Here is a 24,192-nt window from a genome sequence, read left to right on the forward strand (position 1 = left end):
CACTCCCTACATATCTCTATAATTTCTCCACTTATATCCATCCCCATGCCCACAATCCTATTCAATCAACCACGGTCTCTAACCTAGATTATTACAACAGTCTCTTAGAAAATCTCCTTCTCTCTATCTCATTCCCTTAAAATCCAAGCATTACAAACATAAGCCAGAGTTGATGCTTTCTAAAATCCATGTTTGATCATATAATTCTCTCCTTTCAGTCCTTCAGTGGTTATCTATTGTCTTTAAAATAAAAGCCAAACTTCTTCACCTGACCACACACTGCACACTGCCTCAGATTAAAAAAAGGGCTGTGTGAAAACTTAGGCTGTAACACTAAACTGAAGACTCAAACTGAGACGGTGGAGCAGGAGGACACGGAACTCACCTCCCCACCAACAAACACATCAAAAATACATCTACATGTGGAACAATTCTCACCGAAAACTAAGTGCAGACTAACAGAAAGACCTGTACAACCAAGACTATAAGAAAGACCCACTGGTAATTGGGTAGAAAGGGAAGAAAAGCGATCAGGTCAGGACCTGTGTCCCTGAGAGGGGACTCAGAGGAAAAAGGAGATTACACGGGAAGAGACCTTCCCTGGGGAGTGAGCAGTTCAAGCCACACATTGGGCGCCCCAGCCCTGGTGTCCAACAAGGGGAACACGAGTCCCCTTGGCTGGTTGGAGGGCCAGTGGGATTAACAGGAGGGCTGTGGGAAGCCTGGACTACGGGAGCACGTGAACACTTACGTGCCCCTGAGGCAGGGCAGAGAGGGCAGACTGAAACCACTTGGGTAGCTGACTGGTTTCCTACGACTGCCCTGGTCCCCAGCCTGAGCTGAGAGAACACGCCAGCACCATGTGCCTCGTGTCGCAGCTTCACACTCTGGGCTGCCATGATTGAGGAAAAGGCTCAGCCATGAGACACTGAGGAGGTTCAAACCCTACGTGGCAACTGAGCAGCGAGGGGGCAGCCATTACTGGTGGCTGCACAGGGGCCCCAGATCTCTGATGGTGGCCATGCCAAACGAAACCCATGCTCCGGGAATATTACTCAGCCATAAAAAGAAACGAAATGGAGTTATTTGTAGTGAGGTGGATGGAGTTAGAGTCTGTCACACAGAGTGAAGTAAGTCAGAAAGAGAAAAACAAATACTGTATGCTAACACATATATATGGAATCTAAGGGGGAAAAAAAAAGGGTCATGAAGAACCTAGTGGCAAGACGGGAATAAAGACACAGACCTACTAGAGAATGGACTTGAGGATATGGGGAGGGGGAAGGGTAAGATGTGACAAAGTGAGAGAGTGGCATGGACATATATACACTACCGAACGTAAAATACATAGCTAGTGGGAAGTAACCGCATAGCACAGGGAGATCAGCTCTGTGTTTTGTGACCACCTGGAGAGGTGGGATAGGGAGGGTGGGAGGGAGGGAGATGCAAGAGGGAAGAGATATGGGAACATATGTATATGTATAACTGATTCACTTTGTTATAAAGCAGAAACTAACACACCATTGTAAAGCAATTATACTCCAATAAAGATGTTAAAACAAACAAACAAACAAAACAAAACCATGCTCCGACCGTCACTGACCGTCACCATGCTCCACACCCGCCCCTCTTGCTCCACCACTGCTCCCCTCTGGAGTAAGGGTGCCAGTGCTGGGGTGGGGGGGAAGCACACACTTAAAGGAAACTTAGCCAGCTCAGACCCGACCCTCAGGGCTTCTGCTCCAGCAACTTGGGACCTGCCCCCGCACCAAATAGTGGGGTAACAGCCACTAAGCAGAGGGGAAGCTCTACCTAACATCTGGCTTGGCCCTACCCCTCCATCTCCAGCCCCACCCCCTACTAAGATGACAGCTGCCAGCACACCTTGAGAAAAGACATAAGTTGTGCTCACATCAAATCCAGCTCTCCCATCAATGCCACTGGGCACATGCAGACTGTATAGGGACATGCCCACAAAAGAACACCCCTTCAAGACCACCATAGGTAACTATTTCACCAAATTTCAATAGATAAAGAAATAGATAAGCAAAATGAAAAGACAGAGGAATCTGTTTCCACTGAAAGAGCAAGAGAAAACTCCTGAAAAAAACAACTAATGAAATAGAAATAAACAATTTACCAGATAAAGAATTCAAAGCATTAGTAATAAGAATGCTAACTGAATTATGGAAAAGAATAGCTGAATACAGTGAGAGTTTTAACAAGGAGCTAGAAAATTCTAAAAAGAACCAATCAGAACTGAAGAATACAACAACTGAAAAGAAAAACACACTAAAAGGAATTAACAGCACACTAGGTGATACAGAAGAACACATAAGTGATCTGGAAGATAGAAAATGGAAATCACCCAATCAGAACAGCAAAAAGAACAAAGATGAGAACATTTTAAAGGATCTTTGGGGTAACATCATGCATACCAACTTTCCATTATAGGGATCCCAGAAGGAGAAGAAAGGGAGAAGGGGGTAAAAATATATATAATGAAATTATGGCTGAAAATTTCCCAAGTCTGAAGAAGGAAACAGATAGCCAGGTACAAGAAACACAGAGGGTCCCAAACAAGATGAATCCAAACAGACCTGCACCAAGACATATCATAATAAAAATGGCAAAACTTAAAGAGAGAATTCTAGAGGCAGCAAAAGAAAAACAAAGAGCATATACAAGGGAATGCCCATAAGGCTATCAGCTGATTGTTCTGCAGAAACTTTGCAGGCCAGAAGGGAGTGGCATGGTATATTTAAAGTGCTGAAAGGGAAAAACCTACAACTTAGGATACTCTGCCCAGCAAGATTATCCTTCAGAATTGAAGGGGAGATAAAGAACTTCTTGGATAGGCATCAATACTAAAGCAACCCTAAAAGAAATGTTAAAGGGTCTTCTCTAAGTGGAAAAGAAAAAGCTATAACAAGAATTAAGTATATAGAAAAGAAAAAATCCCATTAGTAAAGGCAAATATATAGGGAAGGCTGAGGCTCAACCACTTAAATAAGCTAGTACAAAGACTAAAACACAAAAAATTGTAAAACCAAGTATAAATACAGTAATCTGTAAAGGGATAAACATGAAGATGTAAACTATGACGTCAAAAACACAAAGTATGGGGGCTTCCCTGGTGGCGCAGTGGTTGAGAATCTGCCTGCCAATGCAGGGGACACGGGTTCAAGGCCTGGTCTGGGAAGATCCCACATGCCGTGGAGCAGCTGGGCCCATGAGCCACAGTTACTGAGCCTGTGCGTCTGGAGCCTGTGCTCCGCAACAAGAGAGGCCTGCGCACCGCGATGAAGAGTGGCCCCCGCTTGCCACAACTAGAGAAAGCCCTTGCACAGAAATGAAGACCCAACACAGCCATAAAAATTAATTAATTAAAAAAAAAACAAAAAACACAAAGTATGGGGGAAGGGAGTAAAAAATGTAGAGCTTTTAAAATGTGTTTGAACTTAAGGGACTACCTGGTTTAAAACAAATAAACACAGTCATAGATCAACATCTATGAGCCCCATGGTAACCACAAATCAAAAATCTACAACAGATACTCAAAAACAAAAGAGAAAGGAACACAAGCAAAAGAAAAGCATGAAACCACAAAGGAAAAAACTAAAAGAAGAAGAAAAAAACAGCGAAGAACTACAAAAACAACCAGAAACAAGTAACACTAACACTGAAACAGAACTATTCAGCATTAAGCAATACGAATTTTTTTTTTAATTAAAATCTCAAAAAAAATTAAAGTACAATTCTAGCTATTTGCTGACCTCTACATTATATAATGTGAAATGAAAAAGACTTTTTTTTTATTTTACCACCTTACATGGTCAGTATATAATTAATATTCTGACATCAGAGTAGCAACATAAAACAAACATATCAAAGTAAAGTGAAAAGATAATGAGAAGATTTACTGAACAAGTAAGATATTATTGAGAAAAATAAACTGATTATTAAGACAGCCTTGGTTTTACTTACTCTAAAAGAAAATAGAAAAAAGTTAATTACAAGACATTCTGTATCTTTTAACATTGTTTGTGTTATGAAAGTCAGTACCAACACAAATACCTGAGAAAAGAATGAAGAATCATATTCATGGGAATCATAACTGATTATACACAATCACTAAGTTTAGGACACACACAGAATATGCTCCTTTCAACTGTTGACCAGATGTTTAGTATTTTGAAGTAATTTATTAAATAAGACTATTCAAATAGGACAAAGTTTAAGGCAACCAAAATAGGTACTAGTTAACATCAATCTACTCTAATGGCTGACATGCACATGAATAACTTATAATATAGTTTATTTAGGTTGCTCTATGCCAGTTTAACACATTGACACAGTTTGGAAGGTTAGTCAGAAAATAAAACCATCAAGAACTCACCTGCTCTGGGAAGTGGTTTATATAACTCCAAGTACTGCTCCCCATGAAGAACCTACGTTAGGGTAAGCAAAATTTTATTAGTAGACTTTCTTTTTCCACAGCTTCTTCTGTGGATACCGCTAATCACAAGTGGCATTTCACTGTCCACACGTTCACGCGACTACTTCCCCCAAACTATCTGTCTCAAACTATTTGGCTCCCACTTCTTAATTATATGATTCAGAAATAATCAGTCCCCCAATCTAAAGACTGTCAGCTCTCTAGAATAGAAAAGATACATTTGTGTTCTTTCTTGACATTCATAAATTTTTGTTGACTGATAATTGTGGATTATTTGCCAATGGAGACACTAAACTAGGCGTATTTCCAGTGCTCGTCACTGCGCCTAGCACACAGCAGGTATCCAATAAATAACTATTGAATAAAAATGAACAAATAGGTCAGTACTAGTAAAGTAATTTCAGGTCACACCTGCCAAATACAAATGACACAACCAAAACATTAATAAAAATCTTACAACCACATTCAAGTAAAAGCACTGCCAATGTCAACATTTCCTTAGTGTAAGAGTAAATACTAAAGACCCTGTGCAACTTCAGAGCCACTTAACTTCAACGTATCAAAGCAAGAATATAAAAATATATGTGGGAATACAATAGGACAGTAAAAACAAAACCTGACTCATATATCCGAATGACCACACTCAACTGCTATGGGACAGTTTAATTCCCAGTCTTCCTCAGAACCCAGAAGGGAAAAAGAAAATGGGTGAGGGTAGTGATGGGAGGACAAATGAAGGACTGCCTCACTATCATACGACCTGGAAGCTCAAGGTTAGGAAGACTGGGATTCAAATCCCAAGATGGCTATCATTCCCAGTGACAGATTTTGAACACTATTCATGATTTCCAACTCCTTCCAAGTCTGAGGAAGAATTCTGAAACATTTACTTCAATTGTTTGTACTGACATTACCCAAACAGAAGAACTGTATGCAACAAATACAATGAGAGAGTGATTAAAACAACAAACTGCCTGGCATCTATTTCTTGCCTCCCTCCCAACTTCATCGAATACTTTAATAAAATAACCGTAGATTCTCATAGACTCAGAGCAGCAATGAGCTAATCGATCCTCCAGTAAATGGGTTCTCCAATCAGTCAAAATCACAGAAATCAGTTCAAAAGTCTACGATTCAACAGTTATCAACTGGACTCATGGTCTGACCCTTACTTCAAGAAATAAAATAACCCCAAAGCCTTCTCACAATTGTTTGCTCCTCCCTTCTTGAAATCATTTGTTCACTTTGCTTCTCAAATACCACACTCTCCTGATACGCCTCATACCTCACCAGCCACTCCTTCCCAGTCTCTCTTGCTCACTCCTCCTCATCTCTTCCACCTCTCACCTCTCACCAAACTCAGGCTTTTCTCTACTTACATTCACACATGGGTGATTTCACCCAGCCTCATGTCTTTAAAGCTCACTTAAATGCTACGAATCCCAGTAGGGCCTCCCCCGCAAACTCTACACTCACATATTTAACTGCTCACTGTATGCCTCCACTTGAATGTAGAATAGGCATCTCAAATCTGTACGAAACCAACTCCTGATCATCCCCACCTTAAAGTAACTGTATATATCTATTTTATTATACACAGTAATATACCATATGTAACTACTATACATGTTCAATACATTGTACATAATTAATTCTAAATATATGGGTATATATGCATATATATCATCCCAGTTAACCAGACCAAAAACCTTCTTCCTTGACTCCTCTTTCTTTCCATGCATATCCAGACTAGTGCTGGAATTACCATAATCAACTCCAAATTGGTTTCCCTGCTTCCATGCTTGGCTCCCATAAATCTATTCTCCACAGAGGAGCAAAAATGAACCTGTGAGTGAACATAGCCAGATCATACCACTCCTCAGTTCAAAGCACTACAAATGGCCTCCCATGTTAATCAGAGTATGAGGTGAAATTCTTACGATGACTACAAGGCCCTCTTCTCCTACCACTGCCCCCTTGCTCATTCTATAGCTGTATCAACCCCCTTGCTGTTCCAAAAACAAGGTAAGTATGCACCTGCCTCCAGGCCTTTTACACCTGTTCTCTCTGCTTCAAATATTCTTCACTCTTGCTCCTTCATCACTATCGTCAGGTGAGGATTATCATACCCACTTTATACATAAGGAAACTGAAGCTTAGAGAAGTTATTTACCCTTGGTCAAATAGCATGTAATGGCAGAGAGAGAATTAATAACATTATGCCAGGGTTATGGACTGTACATAATTATTGTTGTCTTCTTTTTGCTTGCCTTTTCAACTCTCTACCCTTTTTTTCTTTTTAAGAAAAATCAAAAGACATGCTAAATCTTTATCCTTGAATCAACCACTATAAACTATTGTATTAAGACACCACACACACACACACACACACACACACACACACACACACACACACAGCATGTGACATTTACCAATCATATTTAAAGAAAGAGAAGAAGAGCAAAATAAAGGTTTCTTATTATGCATACCTTTGCCAAGTTGACTGAGAGCCCAGGAATCTCTGCTAATCCTCCACCCATTATAGATTTCTGAGCTAGAATAACTCCGAAGGTAGGCAAACAGGAGAAATCAGAACTCCCTTCATAAATAAATTTCAAATCTTTCGGTTCCTTGATAGATGCTCCCACTCCAAGGGCATACATAATAGTGTCCAGTTCCGTATAAGAAGAAGAAAATGGAGGAAGTTTATGGCCAATAGCTCCAGCCTATGGAACAATTGTAGAAAGTTATTTTTTTCACTGATATTCTTGTCAAATCTTTAAATTTCTGACTTTTCAAAACTATTAACTGCTACATACTTAGCTTTGTGAATAGAATGTCATTTTACTAAATCTGATAGGGTATCATAATTGTTTCACTATATTTTTTAAATAAAATCAATTATAATGTATGGAAAAAGACCTCATTTACAAATAAGTACTTTTTTCTTGCCCGCTTCTTGCTAACAGATAGTACATTTCATTTTCAAGTTTCCTGTCTCTGCTGATGGAAAAGCCTATTAATACAGTGACTGTTAGCTACTCAAAATTACAAAAAATAAAAAACTTATTATAAACAGGGATAATGAATGGCTCTATAAGATCTATTTTATAAAAGTCAGTAGAAACAGATGAGCAAAACACTGCTTAATGCTTGTAAATCAGACTCCTTCATAATGGTTTTGGTTATAATTAGATTTTACCCTAAGCTCCTACCCAGGACTGTCCTTTATCTAATTGGATATTGTATTTTTCTATTTAGTGATGACATGCCTAGCTAATTTGTGAAGCATATGTTAGGTTATAAAAGAATCATGTCCAATTTTTGATCACTTTCATTCTAAAGCAAGAGTCAGCAAACAACAGCTGAGAATTAAGAATGGTTTTTACATTTTTTTAAGAGTGGTCTAAAAAAAGAAAAAGAAGATTATGTGTCAGAAACAGTACGTGGTCCATAAAGCCTAAAATATTTACCATCTGGCCCTTTACCAAAAAAGTTTGCCAACCCCTACTCTAAAGTAAAATCACATTTACAAACTGATCATATTCTCAGGGTTACAATTAGATTGTTTATTTCATCACTATGTCTCCCCTGAGTCACAAAACACCACAACTGAATGTGTCAAATGACTTATTTCTTATTATTTATGCACTATAATTTTTTTTTAAAAAAAGAAGTACTGGACATAGTTAATCAGCAAACTTCACAAGAGCTATAACCACAGCTCTCTTAGAATTCCTGACACAATGGGAGACTTTTTACTTGCAGCCATGTTGAAATATTTCCAAAATACAATCTATCAATGCTTTTCCTTAAAAGAAATGACTCAAAAGAGGCACTAAGTTAAATATCCTTTTCTAAAGAGTTAGAAAGTGACTGAAGGACGATTATCAAAAATGCTCCAAAAAACAAAAAATACGCTTGTTTATTACACTGAAGAAGAGAAAGTAAAAGTTACATTTAATATTTTAGCTTTACATTCATTCAAATTTTATAAACATTCATTACATGTTCTATAAAGTTTTATGGTCACTCACCTTTCCTATTTAACAATAAATTAATAGCTTGGAAAAGCATTTTTTGCATAAAAGAAAAGAAAAAAGAAAAAAAAGGAAAGAAAAGAAAAAAGTCTCCAAAGAAGGCAAAGCGTTAGGCTTTCTCTTCCACTTACAAATCCTGATGTAGCTGTTGATGTCACATTACTGGTATGATTTGCCGAAACTCCTCCATCTGAATCTATTTTATTTAGAGCTTCAATTATACCGCCAATTGAGTCTAAAAAAAAGAATAAATAACAATAATAATGCTTTTTTCCATCAACAGACGAATGGATAAAGATGTGGTACATATATACAATAGAATATTACTCAGTCATAAAAAAAGAATGAAATAATGCCATTTGCAGTGACATGGATGGACCTAGAGATTGTCATACTGAGTGAAGTCAGAAGGAGAAAGACAAATATCTATGATATCACTTATATGTGGAATCTAAAAAAAATGGTACAAATGAACTTATTTACGTAACAGAAACAGAGTTATAGATGTAGAAAACATACTTATGGTTACCAAGTGAGAGGGAGACACGGAGGGATAAATTGGGAGACTGGGATTGACATATACACACTACTATATATAAAATAGATAACTAATAAGAACCTACTGTAGAGCACAGGGAACTCTACTCAATACTCTATAATGACCTATATGGGAAAAGAATCTAAAAAACAGTGGATATATGTATACGTATTAACGGATTCACTTTGCTATACAGCAGGAACTAGCACAACATTGTAAATCAACTATACTCCAATAAAAATTAATTAAAAGAAAAATCAGTCCCACTAGGGTGTGGGAAGAGCATTTGCATATGTGAAATATCTAGCCAGTTATTTTACAGTGCTATTTAAATAGTGACCCACAGGACAAACTTCCAGATTTTTCCTATATAGTTGAACTATATTTCATTTGTACTGAAATAAAATTTAAATCATGAATGATTCAAGTCAATCAACTTCAGGATAAATAAGGATGAACGAACTGAATTTTCTCTTTAGGATCACTGGAATTTAAGACAGAGTGCTTTGGTAAACCTATTACATAAAGATCATAAAAGCATCATCTTTCAAATATCCTAAAGAGCTAACATTCTCCTGGTCAAATCCAAATAAATGTAAGCTATTTCCAAAAAAAAAAAGCTTTTGTTACAGACGTGACTAAGAAAAGCTACAATGCTTTAGACAATCATTCCTATAACATCCAGCAAGCCTGCTGCAGAACCTTCGCTGGCATTCATGAACTGACTGTACGATGTCAGGCTATTGCAGGAAAAAATCGTGAGACTCTGAACAGACCAAAGATAACTGGGTGTTTCCAACATACTCTCCCCACGTTATGATTCCAAAGAGGCTCTGAGCTTTGCAGTCTTTGAGTGATTTTTACAACTCTGTAAAGTCGGATCCTTGTCCACAGATGTGCAATTTCCATCTGGTAGAGGGACAACTAATTTTCCTTCTCTCCCCACCATCACCCCTCCTCCAGGATGCAACAATGTCAAGATTACCCCCCAGGTCTCTGTACAGGTAACTTGCTCAGAAAATATTACTGAAAATTCTTCCAGAGAAAACCACCATTATGACCAGTGACTATGGACAGAATTCAGAAGCTGCTATTCTGGGGTCTAAAAGGTTAATAAAGGAGATTCACAGAGTATCCACATATGCCATAAGGTTCCAAAAGCTCTGGGACCTTTCTAACAAACCTCCTTCTAAACTCAGACAAAAACTATAACTAAACTACAGAATGTGAGATGACCAGGGCTCTCTGCCATTCCTGGTGACACGAGGTAGGTTTCTTGCCTACCAATCTTCCTCTTACCACCCCATTTAGGCTGCTGCCTAGATGGGAGGCTATTTAACTGAAAGTAACCTCGGTACAGGCCGGCGGTACTGCACTCAAAGACAGACCACCTGAGTTAACTCTTGGCTCAAACACTGAGAAAGCTTGGGCCACTTACTCAGCTTTTCTGGGATTTAGTTCCATCATCTGTAAAATGAGAATGATGAAATGGGTGCTTGGAAAGTCGTGATTCTACAGAAAGTGTAACATTTTTTTTCTAACTGTACTTCAAATACTAGGGGTATCTTTTCATTTATAACTATATAGTTCATTGTTACCTTTTTCTTTATATTAGTCTAATACTTTTAAGGCAATAAAATGGAATTCTGACCTCAGAGAAGAGTTTTTAAGACACTTCTTCCTTTTTCCTTTTCCTAATTTTCATTGATAGGTGACTGCTATTCGGAGACTAAATTTATCTCAAATATCAAAAAAAAGAATACAGAAAATGCTACCGCTAATGACATAACAATCATGTTATCCTCTGATTGAGAAAAGTACAATGAATATTTCAGTGAGTGTACCAGCAGACAGGAAAGTAACATTGGGATTAAAAAAAAAAAAAGAACAGTCATTTTTCAGATATATTCTTCTATCAAACATTAAATATAATACTAGGAAGGGAAAAAAAGATTTTTCTATAAAATAATCCTGATTCATGATCCTTCCCAGAAAGGTCCTTTAAATTTCATATACTATATACATATGTGAGTTATACTAGAAAAAATAATGTGACTTTTATTGGCCATCTCTTCCTGTGGCATATCATAGATGATTCAATAATTCAAGGTAACAAGCATTTACTAAATCCTTTCTATGAGTTCAGCACTATACTAGCACCAAATACAAAAGGACATACAAGATACATTCTCTGCCTCCAAAGGAACTTACTATGCAGCTAAGAAACCACCCACTTATGAAACAAAAGCAGTGGAAAGCAGTCATGATTAGACGCTCAAGTTGTAAGAGTTCAGCTAAGAAAGAGATCAATGAAGCCCAGAATATCTGGGGAGGTTTTGTTGAACATCTGGGGCTTGAGTTTTTCTAAAGAAGCACTGAGATTAGCAGAGGTGATAAAAGGAATAAGAGGCATCTTAGAAAGGCAGAGAAACAGTAGCAAAGACAAAGTGCTAAAACAAAGCAAAATCTATTCACTAGAGAGAAAAGACCTAAGCCTAAATAATATAAGACTTAAATAAACTTTTGGGGAAATAAAGAAAAATCAGGTCAGATAAGGAGCATGTGATTAGATAAGGCAAGACTTTGAAACCAACCACCAGATGGGGAATAGATGCATTGAGCACAAATGGGTAAACACCTCCTACCATCCTCTCAATCACACATATACCAAAAAATCAGGATCATAAGAAAACTGAAAAACTGACAGTGGGAGTAACATACATACCTTAAATTGGAGAGTTCTAATACCTACTGGAGCAGAAAATGTGCTCTAGATGATTTGAGCATCTAAGTTATCACAATTAAGAAGACAATTCCATAAGAGAAAAGAATGCTTTGTTGCCTCTGATTCCCCAACCAGGACTGAACTGACTTGGGACTCTTTACCTTGAATTCTCTGAGGCTTGGTGGCATTATCAAAGTCACAGATCTTCGTCCAGTTAGCCTTCACCGCCTCAGGAGTCATTAGCTGAGTCCTCTGTCTTACAATGGCTCCAAGGGTCCGCTCCCATCGTACTGGTTATAGAAACAAAACTAAGATACTGAACACATAGTTTAAGAGGGAGACAGAAGCAGAATTCATGAGTCCCCTGAATTTTTTTTTTAACTTCAAGAAAAATGGAATTTGGAAAAAAGATTCTAACTTCTAAAGATTTTTACTACAAAATTTTTTTAAAAGAATAACAAACCCATTAGGATGTCAAATTTCTTTTTCTAATATTTGAAGCTGAAGGGAAAACCTCTCCCTCCTCTGACTATGCCAGATACTACTAAAGGTAGGATGAAATGCTGAATCAGAAAGTTAAATTATATATAATCACACCAAAAGACTGTCTTCATCACCACAGATCACTTAGATAATACACTTTAAGGTAACAGAACAGAATAGGGCTTTGTTGAATAGCAAACTGAAAACTAGTGGTGATAACAGGCCAAAGACTCCAGATAATCAAATTAATATATCAGACAACCCCACATAATTCTCCCGTTTCCTCCCTTTGCTCTTCCTCCTTGTCCATGGGAAGTCAACTAGATTGCCCAGATTCACAAAAATCATCATTGCTGCATAAGTTCCATGAAGATAATTTTTAACGTTGTGTCTTTTTTAAAAAGCCTGAGGAATAAACAGAACCTTATTTAAACAGAATGGTCAGACTTTGATGATTACTAAATTGAAGATTTGTCCTGGGGAATGACAGAAGCTTCTAGAGATTTCTTATTGATAAAGTCCCATATACAGCTTTTATTGCAACAACTGACCTTCCTTTCTTAAAATATGTCATAAGACACTTAAAAATGTTTGAATAAGTTACTTCATAACTTAGAGAACAGTCATTAATAATAGTCTACAATATGTTGTAACAATGTCATCCAGTAATGGCAGCCTTTTAAATAATTCAGTTAATTTTGATACCAGCATCCAACTGAAAACTTGAATTGGGATATTGGAATGTTCACAATTTTTTTTAAACACCATAAAGTAATTATCCAATCTGGAGCTCACAAGGTTTAAGAACTGGGGGAAAAGAGGACTTAAGCCAGATGAATTTACTGTTGGGCTGAAGGAGAATAATTTCTATAGATCAGCTGCAATTTCTCTTCTAGAAAGCTGTCCAGTGTGATTCCCCACTGTCTCCTTCTGATGTCTCATGCTCCAAGGAAGAAAAGAATCACTGAGAGAATTGGAGAACTTGCCTAGGACAGAGCTCTTCCCATCTTCAAAAAACGCCCTCCCTCCCACTCACTACTCTGCTGAACAAGCATGTGGGGTGCCGGAGACATGGGAAGACAAACATCAATATAAAGAGAGACTGTGCTGTCTGAAAAAACAGCCAGTTCTGAATAGGACAGGACAAATATTGAATAAGCACTGCTAATAGGAAAAAAACTGAAAAGATCCTTGAAAATACCACAGGCCTGCAGGACAACTTCCATGTTTTAGAAGACCTGTTGCTATTACAATGTTTGAGTTTGATTATGCGTGCACTAAATCCAATGGTTCGGCATTTGACAAGGTCTTTACCCAGCTCTACCTGGATATGCAGGTTTAAAGATATGGAAATAATGTATGGCAAACCAAAAACCAAAAGGGACTTACATTTTCCAATCCATCCTGCTCCAACCTACCAAAAAGAGGAGGAAGAAGTTATACCATCTAATGTGAAATTACTAATAGAATTTTCATGAAATTAACAAAACAGGCAGCTATCTTTTTACGAGTATCAGAATGCTAGATGACAATGGATGAAAATAATGCAGCTCTACAAAACTCCGTTGGCCGGCATGACTTTGCACTATTCATGTTATCAGAGTAGAAAAATAAAGCAACACAATATAGCAGAAATGCATGTAGTAGAAAAGCATGACTTTGCACAGAAACCAAGGTGCGATACCAGTTCTTCTACAGACTAGCTGATTCCTGGTCAAATAATTTGACTTCCCTAAACTCAAGATTCCCTTTATATAAAATCAGGATAATAATACACTCTTCATGAAGTAACCATGAAGGTTAAACAATATAAATACCAAATTTGCCCAGCACATCACTTGAAATACATGTCCTTCTAGAAAGACTTAATGAATAAAAAAAAATAAAAAGCAAAGAAAAATAAAGCCAGGATTTGACTTAATGAACTACATATACTCATTTTAATGAAACACCTTTATATAGAAATATGGCAAATGACCAAATACATTAATCACCGTACAGAAAGATGGAATTTTTTCTAGAAGCCATTCAAGGAAATCCTCAGAAGAAAATGTCTGATGTAAGAAAATCTGTTTGTCATATCTTCAAACACCACAACTACAGTGTTCCACATGCATATAACAGAAGAAACTGTACCAGCAGACAACACACTTCTCAGTGGCTCTATGCTCAAGGGTATGGCTTTTTAAAAATCACTCATTTCTTTACGTATATTAACAGGACAATCGGCCTTGATGCTGTCAGAGTAGTTAAAGTGGCAGTGGTACTGATAACAGGAAAGAAAAATATCATCTTTTATCATATTTGGGGAGTGAAGCAACAAGCTGCAAACTCCTCGCAGGTGCTAGAAACGACAGCTCCAGTCGATCCAAAAAAATCTCTATCTGCCACTCTAGATATCTATCAAAACTTGGCAAACAAAGTGTCAATTTACATTCAAGGTTTAAGTCAGGATATTACACACCGCTCTTACTGTATTTTGCACTCAATCTCACACAGCAAATGTCCCTTACTAAAACTGTTCACAATATAGTAAAATAAAAGAACAACATACAAAACTTCATCTACAGCATTATCCTAGTTATCTGTGCATGTCTGGGTATGTGTGTAAATTGTATACTTAAAAAAAAAAGACTACTCGTGTAAAATGCACACCTAATAAAAGACTGGAAAAGAATATCCATAAAAATATTAATAGGAGTTATCTCTCGATAGTGGTAATGTGGGTGATTTTTATTTTCCTCTATAAATTCCCCTATATATTTGAAGTTTTCTACAAAAAGCATATATTATTTTTGTTCACAGAATTAATAACAAATATAAATGTAAAAGACAAAGAATTTTTGTTTAATTCCTTAATGAGATAAAAGACAGGCAGACCAAATTTGGAGCTCCACATGGCTTGATATTATTAAATTTCTCTTCTGTAAATCTAGAGTTGTAAAGTTCTTGCCACCTCTAATTTTCCACAATTCACAATCAACGACTGTGATTAAGAAAGCAGAGGTGCCTATCTCTGCATAGACAGGTGTAGACTGTTTTTCATTTACTAAACAGCTTTTTATTCAAATAAATCAGGCTAATATATCATTCACTTCAAACTGAGCCAGGTAATTTTGCTACCAAGAAATATCTTTGGATGTTATGTATTCCGCATGCAACAGGTTTATTATTATATTACCACAGAGAATCAAATAAAGGGGGGTGGTCTAAAATATAACAGTTTATGCTAGAAAAGAAAAGAGAGATCAAACTCAAGTGAGGACCAAAAAGTATATAAATCAGCATAAGGAAATCTAAAGGGACTTTGATTATAGAGTGAAAACTGAACCTCACTGGACGGTAGGATTATGTGTGGTTTTTATTTTTATAGCAAACATGTAAAGCTTTGAGATAGGGAAACATAGCAAAGTTTATTTTTAAAGTTAATACAAATAGTAAGTTGTGTTTACTGATCTATCATACCCAGACTGAATTCCTGCTATACTGATATAATAGTTAAAATTGAGGGGTGACTGCTAGGTAGGCTAAGAGTTTAAAAATATGATCTCCAGTTCTCACAACAAAACCCCAAGAAAACTAAAACTCAGGGAGGTTAATCTGTACAATATTCCAGCGAGCCAGCAATTACCAGAGCAAGAAATCAAAACCTGGCCTGGCTGACTTTAAACCACCACCTCTGTCCCTTCACTTTACTACTCAGCATCTCTAACCAAATGAGACTTTCTGTATCTGACTAAACACATCAAACCAGCCAGTCACATTTTCATTTGACAAGAATATCAGAAATGAAGAACTAGGGAAGAACAATTTACAAAGTTGCTGTTACTTTCTCAAAAAATGACATTAGTCATACTTGTTCCTTAACTGTAACACATACATAATATTAAAAAATATACAAGTGATACCAACTGATGCAGATTTTTACAAATGTGAACAACTGGAAAATACTGATTTTTGAATCATTTTTTATATTTAATTACACAAATATTGCTTTGGGAGAAAGTGCAAAGGTGCAGAATACCTCAAACAAGCCACCATTTTCCTCACAACTCTCATGGCAAAGCCAAAGGACCAGGGGTGCCACGTAATCTGGCTTCAGAGCTTCCAGAAGATCTGAAATAAATAGCCAAAAAAAAAAAAAAAAAACTATCAATAAGAATATATACATATTCAATCAATCATTTTACTTTCTGAAAATTCCTCACTTATAAAATTATAGGTTCAGAGACTTTTTAAATAAATAAGAAAAAAATTAGATATACATAAATAATTAGTATTAACATCCAAGGCTTTCAGAAGAATCTTTTCATCCCAATGGAGACATTCAGGTTTCTAACACAGAAGGCATCAGATATCCCCTTCCAAGATGGGTAACGTACTGTTTAGAAGACAAGTTAAAGCTGCCTTGGCAAAGACTGGTGAGCAAAGGCATACATAGCATAATGAACTTAGGTACCATTCATTCCCAAAACTATTTTGCTCTCCCAGAAGCTAGAAAACTACAAAACAGCCTTGACAACTGTAATGGCAGTAAGATGATGTAAAATGGACCTTGCAACCGTTACTGATGAGTCACAAAGTGTAAGAAATATTTTCCTGCTGCATACCTTCTGTGAGCAACTTAACAGAGCAGAAAGGTACTACACAAGGAGCATGAACACCTAGATTTTACTGCTGGCCCTGCCATGTAGGCAATTTAGGGCATTGAGCACAGCGCTCAACTCTCTTGGACGTGTGTCTGCATCTGTAAGATGGTAATTAAAATGCGTTACCTGCCTATTCTACTAAGTTGTTGCAAGGCTCAAAGGAGACACGATTTGTAAATACATCTTATAATCTTTAAAGAATCAAATAAATGTAAATTTTAACTGTGAAGGGACAAAATACAGTTTTATATTTTAAAGTGACAAAGATGACATTTACAGTCCCTGTAAATTAAAGAGCAGCTCTAAGAACCTTTCACTTTACAGTATTCCTGACCCCAGAAACTGTGAGATAATATATACTTGTTGTTTTAATCCACAAAATTTGAAGTAATTTATTACACAGCAGTAAATAACTAATACAGCTTGGGAAGTTAGTTCATGGGTATTCATCCTAAGATTATGTTTCATTTCATGTAAGAAACATGTAAGTCACATACATGACTTTCCATTTTTCAAATATATTTCAAAGGGGGAAATGAAATTGCAAATGTCTCCGCACATTACCCATAACACCTGGTTCTTTAACAAATAATTCCTTTGACAGCCTGTAAGTTAATATTTCAGAGGAAAAGAGGAAAAATGCTGAGGCAAAATAAATTTTCGGCTTTTTCTAAACTATAAAAAAGTAATAAATACCAAAATTTAAAATAACAGGAATTCAGAATCTGAAGGGCTTTTAAAAATGATCTGTAACAACTCTCTTCCTTTACAGAAGAGAAAGCAGGTCCAGAAACATTAAATTATTTGTCTAAAGTAGATCTTATTCTCCAAACATCTTTCACTAGGGTTTGGTGGGCATAAAAGATACTACATTAAACAGTGACCTAACATCTCTAGAGGTCAAAATTAATGGAAGCTACATTCCCAAAGGAAAGCAAATTTAAAAGCTAAAGTTTTCAATATTTTCTTGGAAACTTGCTGCTTCCCCAAGAAAGTCTACAGCCAATGGCAAAAAGTGACTAAGGTAGGAGTCTAGCACAGAAATGATAAGCATAAAATTCTAAATAATGGTTATCTCTTGGCATGAAGCAGAGGAACAGAATAGAAGGTATAAAGTTAGATGCAAGTAATGTTCCAATTCTTGGGTTGAGCAGTGAGTTCGTGACTATGCATTACATTTTGATACTTTACTTCTTGCCAGTAACCTACACTGTTGTGCATATATATGTAGCATTATACTTAAATAATCTAGTTCTTTAACAAGAATTCCTTCAATAAGACATGAGAGTATAAAGTTTTTTTTAAAATAAGGGACTTTTTTAAATGGCCCTGTTGACAAAAGAAAAGGAAAAAAAAATTAGATCTCAGGTACAAATAGCTATTCTACACTAAAGCAAACTGGTTAGGCACAGCTCTTAGGAAAAGCTAGCAAGTACATACTTGGTATTACAAATCCCAAGTTCTAAAATGAATGTTAGCTCAAACGTGGAAAGTAAAATGGTACTGTGAATAAGCATTTGTATGCCATGAAGCAGCTAATTCTAAAGTAATTTCACTCATCAATTGTTTTGTACTGTTTCACAGAAACTACTTTTAAAGTATTACAGATATTTTCTTTTTAGATATATGTTAAAACCAGGAGTATCAAAAACCATACAGTTTTCCACCAGTCAAGTATTCTATTTCTTATATAACTAAATAAATAAGCATTGGCTCTCAATCATACATTTAAATTTTTAAATTTACAACTTTATATTTCATGTTTTCAAAGAACAAAGTTGGAAGACTCACATTACCTGATTTCAAGACTTACTATAAAAATATAGTAATCAAAACATCATGGTATTGGTAAAAGGACAGGCCCATAGATCAATACAACAGAACAAACAATCCAGAAATAGACCCACACATACATACATGGTCAACTGATTTTCCACAAAAGTGCAAAGGCAATCCAAATCAAGAATGAGGAATAGTCTTCAGGACAAATGAACTCGCAGTTTCTTCAACAAATAATTGGCACTTTTTCAAAAAGGAGAATGAACTATCATATGTTAAATAAAACTTAAGAGATACAGTAACAAAACGACTGTGAACCTTGTTTAGACCATTGTGGAATAAACTAACTCTAAAACGATATTTTTTAGATAACGAGGAAGTTTTCATATAAATTTGGTATTAGACAATGTTAATGAATTATTTTATTTGGTGTGATATTGGCATTGTGGTTATAATGTCCATATCTGTTAGAGACACATTTCCAAGTATTTATTAGGTGAAATGCAACATCTAAGATTTGCTTTGAAATGTTACAGAGAAAAAGGGAGAGGGTAACAAAATAAATAAATCAATAAGACAAAATCATTTTGAAATATGCCCAGAGCATTCTGTTCTCCTTAACAAAGGCCTATCCTCAAGGGAAGCTACCAGAGCCTTATTTGACCTAAGGGAAGAGCAATTAGACTAGTGGAACTCCTCTAGCCTTCCTGTCTCAAATAAGGGGAGAAAAAAAAAAAAGGCTAAAAAACTCTACTGAAGCTCAGAGTCCAGAGACTTTGACCTGCTAAAAAACTTGCGGATTTAATCATAAGATTATAGAACACTTCCCCTCGCCATAATTTACAGCCACTTCAACAGGCCTCCAGTATAACAACAGTGGATTACAACTGAGAGAGCTGCAAACACAAAGAGTACCTAGGGAAACCCAAAGACAACAGGGGACACAAAAACAACGACAAAGAGGAAAATGTAGCCTCTGACACCAACAGCTACAGCAACCAATGAACGCAACCTAACTCCTAGCCAGATAAACATGAAACCTCACAATAAAGCTCTGTATACCACACTTTCTACTACCCCAATACATCATGTTCAGTTTTCAACAAAAATTTCAAGGCATGCTAAAAGACAAGAAAAGTACAGGCTGAGGAGACAAAGCAAGCCTCAGAACCAGCTTGAAATATAGCAGAGATTTTGGAATTTTCAAACTAGGAGTTTAAAATAACTGTGATTAACATGCTAAGGGCTCTAATGGAGAAAAGTGGACAACTTACATGAACAGATGACTACTGTAAGCAGACAGAAGGAAATGCTAAAAAAATCAAAAGGAAATGATAAAAAACAAAACAATATAACATTCTGAAATGAAAAAAGAAAAATCAGTAAGCTTGATTTGAATATATGTCAATAGAAACTTCCCAAACTGAAATGAAATGCAAAGAGAAAAAAGGACAAAAAAATAAAAGGGAATAGAATATCCAAGAACTGTGGTATAATTACAAAAGATATATTGAGACTTCCCTGGTGGCGCAGCGGTTAAGACTCCACGCTCCCAATGCAGGAGGCCCGGGTTCAATCCCTGGCCTGGGAACTAGATCCCACAACTAAGAGTTTGCATGCCACAACTAAGGAGCCCACGTGCTGCAACTAAGGAGCTTGCAAGCCACAACTAAGGAGCCTGCAAGCTGCAACTAAAGGGGCCCACCTGCTGCAACTAAGACCTGGCCCAATCAAATAAATTAATCGATTAATTAATTAAAATAAAAAGATAAAACAGGCACATAATGGGAATACCAGAAGTAGAAGAAAAAAAGAAAACAACAGAAGAAATATTTTAAGCAGTGATGGCTGAGAATTTTCCAAAGTTAATCACAGATACCAACCGCAGATCCAGGAAGCTCAGAAGACATCAAGTAGAATATTGCCAAAAATCTACACCTATTATTATGCATACTATATTCAAACTGCAGAAAAAACAAGGAGAAAATCTTGGAGGAACACAGAGGGGAAAAAATACCTTATGCATAAAGAAACAAGGAAAGAATTATGTCAGACTTTCCTTCAGAAACCATGTAAGCAAAAGAAGAGTGGAGTGAAAGATTTCAGGTGTTGAAAGAAAAAAATTACCAACCCAGAATTCTGTACCCAGTGAAATTATCCTTCAAAAGTGAAAGAGACTAAAGAGAATTAAAAAACAAGCTAAAGACTGAGAAAAAATATTTGCAAAACACATATCTGATAAAGAACTTGTTTCCAAAATATTCATGGAACTCTTAAAACTCAACAACAAGAAAACAAAGAACCCCCCCCCAAAAAAGAAGAAGAAAACAAAGAACCCAATTTAAAAATAAGCAAAAAATAAGAACAGACACATCACCAAGGAAGACAAATAAATGGCAAATAAGCACAGGAAAAAAATGCACAACATCATAAGTCATTAGGGAACTGCAAATTAAAACAATGAAATACCCTATACACCTATTAAAAGAACTAAAATGCAAAAGACTAACAATAATAAATGCTGGCAAAGATGTGGAGCAACAAGAACTCTCACTGACTGCTAGTAGGAATGAAAAACAATACAGCCATTTTTGAATACAGTTTGGAAATTTTTACAAAGCTAAAGACACTCTTACCATACAATCCAGCAATTATCCTCTTTAATATTTACCCAAATGAGTTGAAAACTTACGTCCACACAAAAACCTGCACATGAATGTTTATAGCAGCTTCACTCACAACTGTCAAAAACTGGAAACAATCAAAATGTTCCACGATAGGTGAATGAAAAAACAAATTGTGGCACCTACATACCATGTAATATTACGTAGTGATAAAAAGAAATGAGCTTCAATCCTCCCAGACATTTGGGAAAAAGAGGAGAGGATGAAGAGATGGAACACAGGGGATTTTTAGAGTGAAACCATTCTGTATGATCTAGAATCGTGGGTACGTAACATCATGCATTTGTGAAAACGCATAAAATCATACAACCTAAAGAGTGAGCCCTAAAGTAAACTATTAACTATAGTTAATGATAATCAATCAGGGACTTCTCTGGTGGTCCAGTGATAAAGAATCTGCCTTCCAATGCAGGGATGCGGGTTCGATCCCTGGTCAGGGAACTACGATCCCACATGCCGAGGGTCAACTAAGCCCGGGTGCCACAACTACCGAGCTCACGTGCCTCAACAAGAGAGCCAGCGTGCCACAAAATATAGAGCCCACGCACCCTGAAGCCCATGCGCCGCAACTAGAGAGAGAACACCCACGTGCCACAACTTGAGAAAAGCCCACGCACCACAACGAAAGATCCCACATGCCTCAACGACCCGATGCAGCCAAATAAATAAATAAATAAATAAATAAACATTGATCAATACTGGTTCATCAACTGTAATAAATGTAGCACACTGATGTAAAACTGTGTGGGAGGAGGAGTATATGGGCCCTCTCTTTACTACCTGCTCAATTCTATAAACCTAAAACTGCCCTAAAAAACAATCTATTAATTGTTTTAAATAATTATTATTATAAACCAGTAAGAATGCTATTACCTCATTCTGTAAAGAAAAAATGTATGTATGTCTACCTACACAAAGAGAAAAAGTTTAGCTCAGTGTGGTAGAATTATGGGTCACATTTTGTTTGTTTGTGCTTTCCTAAATTTTCTATAATGAACATAAACTACACATTATGCTTTTTTAAATTGTAAGGAAATTTTTTTAGCTACTCAAAAAATTAAATACTTTTACAAAGCTCACGCCACACAGGTATGTGAGGAACAGCATTAAAAAAAAACTAAACTACTTACCATCAGGCAAAATGTTCTGGGTCAACCGTGATCCAGCAGTAGGGGCAATAGTGTTACAATGAATGTTGCTTTTCTCGCCTTCAACTGCAAGACAATTTGAAAGGCCCAGAAGACCCAGCTTTGCAGCGCAATAATTTGCCTGGCCAAAGTTGCCATATATTCCTGAAGCCGATGAAGTCATGATGATCCTAAAAGGAAAATCAATCTCTCAACATCATCTTTTCTATATTTTGATACTGTTGCAACTCTAAGCATTTTTTTTTCTTTTTCATTACTATTATACCTGTCAAAAGCAACTCTGTATACTGCCATTAGGTTCTTAAAGTCATGATTCATATATCTAAATTAATATAAATAATAAAAGTAATCTCTCAAAATTCAACTGTGAGATTTTATTGTTTTAGAAAGAATCCCTGGTCAGGATCAAATGAATTCAAGTGTAAGAATGTATACTCATTATGTACTGAAAACAATAAGTATTTATAAACATAAAATAAACTGCCAATTTACAAGTTAAAATTTTAGTAAGAAATATTAGATCATGAAGTTCTAATTCTTTAGTCCTCAGAACTTTGCTCCTTTCCCTTTCTGGATAATATTAAATGCCTCATATTAAATAATACCATCTCAAAATCTGACCTAATCTCACTTACTCTACTTAGTAGAACAAGTAAATCCTATCATTGACTTTCAGAAACTGCTAGTATCAAGATATACTAGAACTCTCCAATAAGAACAGATATCACACGCAATTTACTTCTAGTAGATGTGTGTGAACCCTGAGTTAACAGGAATAACTTTTATGTTAGAGAGCATGGGGCCACTTACTAGGTCTGCCACGTCTGAGTCACACAGACGCAACTATAAGAGTCTTACCGTTCCTAGTTTACAAAGACTAACTCATGTCTGACCAGTGTCAGCCAGTAGAAAACAGCCACTCATCTCTCCCCAGTTGGTCACTGGGCACAAAAAATGATATTTTGGTTAGAGAATAAAGTATTGCTGAATCCTCAATGTTTGTACTGCTAAAATATCAGAGAATAGCAGGAGAATCATTAATAATGAAAAGTAGGAGGTGAAAAGAAATACTAAGTTGTCCACCTCGCTAATCTATGACTGACACCAATGTAACGGGGAGGCATCTTCCAAAACTACGTTTAAAAAGCCTGTGCATATCTGAAGGTGTATTTTTCAATGTCAAAGCAATTCTTTTCCTCTGGACATAAGAACCCACACACGGCATCTCCAAACCCCCTTGACAGCCACATACAACTCTACCTTCCAAATTTCTGTTTCTTCATGTGATCCCACGCTGCCCGGGTCACCAGGAATGAGCCCCGCAAATGAACTCTCTGGATGATATCTAAAACAAGACATTTTTATCATGAATATTGTCAAATTTAGACAGACCTATCTCAGAATCAACATAAGCAAAGACTTACTTATACAAAGATGTTCATTTTATACCTAGCATTCAAAATCAGCTATTGTCACATTGCACTCTGAGTAATCATTTTTGCTTTAGTTCCAGTTACATAACCAATCAATAATTCATACCTATTTTGCCTATAATTTATGATTAGATTATTATCTAATATATCTAACTTTATCATAAATATAATGCCACCTAAATACAATGCCTATGCATATCTAAGTGCAATGCCATCTTTAATTTTTGCCTATTTTATATAAAAATTCATAATAC

The 24,192-nt window shown here is 36.4% G+C and overlaps 1 protein-coding gene across 1 annotated transcript in view; it reads right to left on the minus strand.

Moving 5' to 3' along the window:
* The window catches only part of LOC103016126 (peroxisomal multifunctional enzyme type 2-like), an 83,472-nt gene that overhangs the window by 53,035 nt on the left and 6,245 nt on the right, over positions 1-24,192 (minus strand). Inside the window, exons 6-13 of the mRNA XM_057540378.1 lie at positions 23,766-23,850; positions 22,488-22,675; positions 16,270-16,361; positions 13,635-13,659; positions 11,924-12,052; positions 8,631-8,734; positions 6,949-7,185; positions 4,400-4,451 (exon numbers count right to left, since the gene is read on the minus strand). Of these exons, the coding sequence (XP_057396361.1) occupies positions 4,400-4,451; positions 6,949-7,185; positions 8,631-8,734; positions 11,924-12,052; positions 13,635-13,659; positions 16,270-16,361; positions 22,488-22,675; positions 23,766-23,850 (912 nt within the window). The remainder of the gene's footprint in view (positions 1-4,399; positions 4,452-6,948; positions 7,186-8,630; positions 8,735-11,923; positions 12,053-13,634; positions 13,660-16,269; positions 16,362-22,487; positions 22,676-23,765; positions 23,851-24,192) is intronic.

The sequence above is a fragment of the Balaenoptera acutorostrata genome, chromosome 2 (genome assembly GCF_949987535.1).
Source record: "Balaenoptera acutorostrata chromosome 2, mBalAcu1.1, whole genome shotgun sequence".
Taxonomy (NCBI): domain Eukaryota; kingdom Metazoa; phylum Chordata; class Mammalia; order Artiodactyla; family Balaenopteridae; genus Balaenoptera; species Balaenoptera acutorostrata.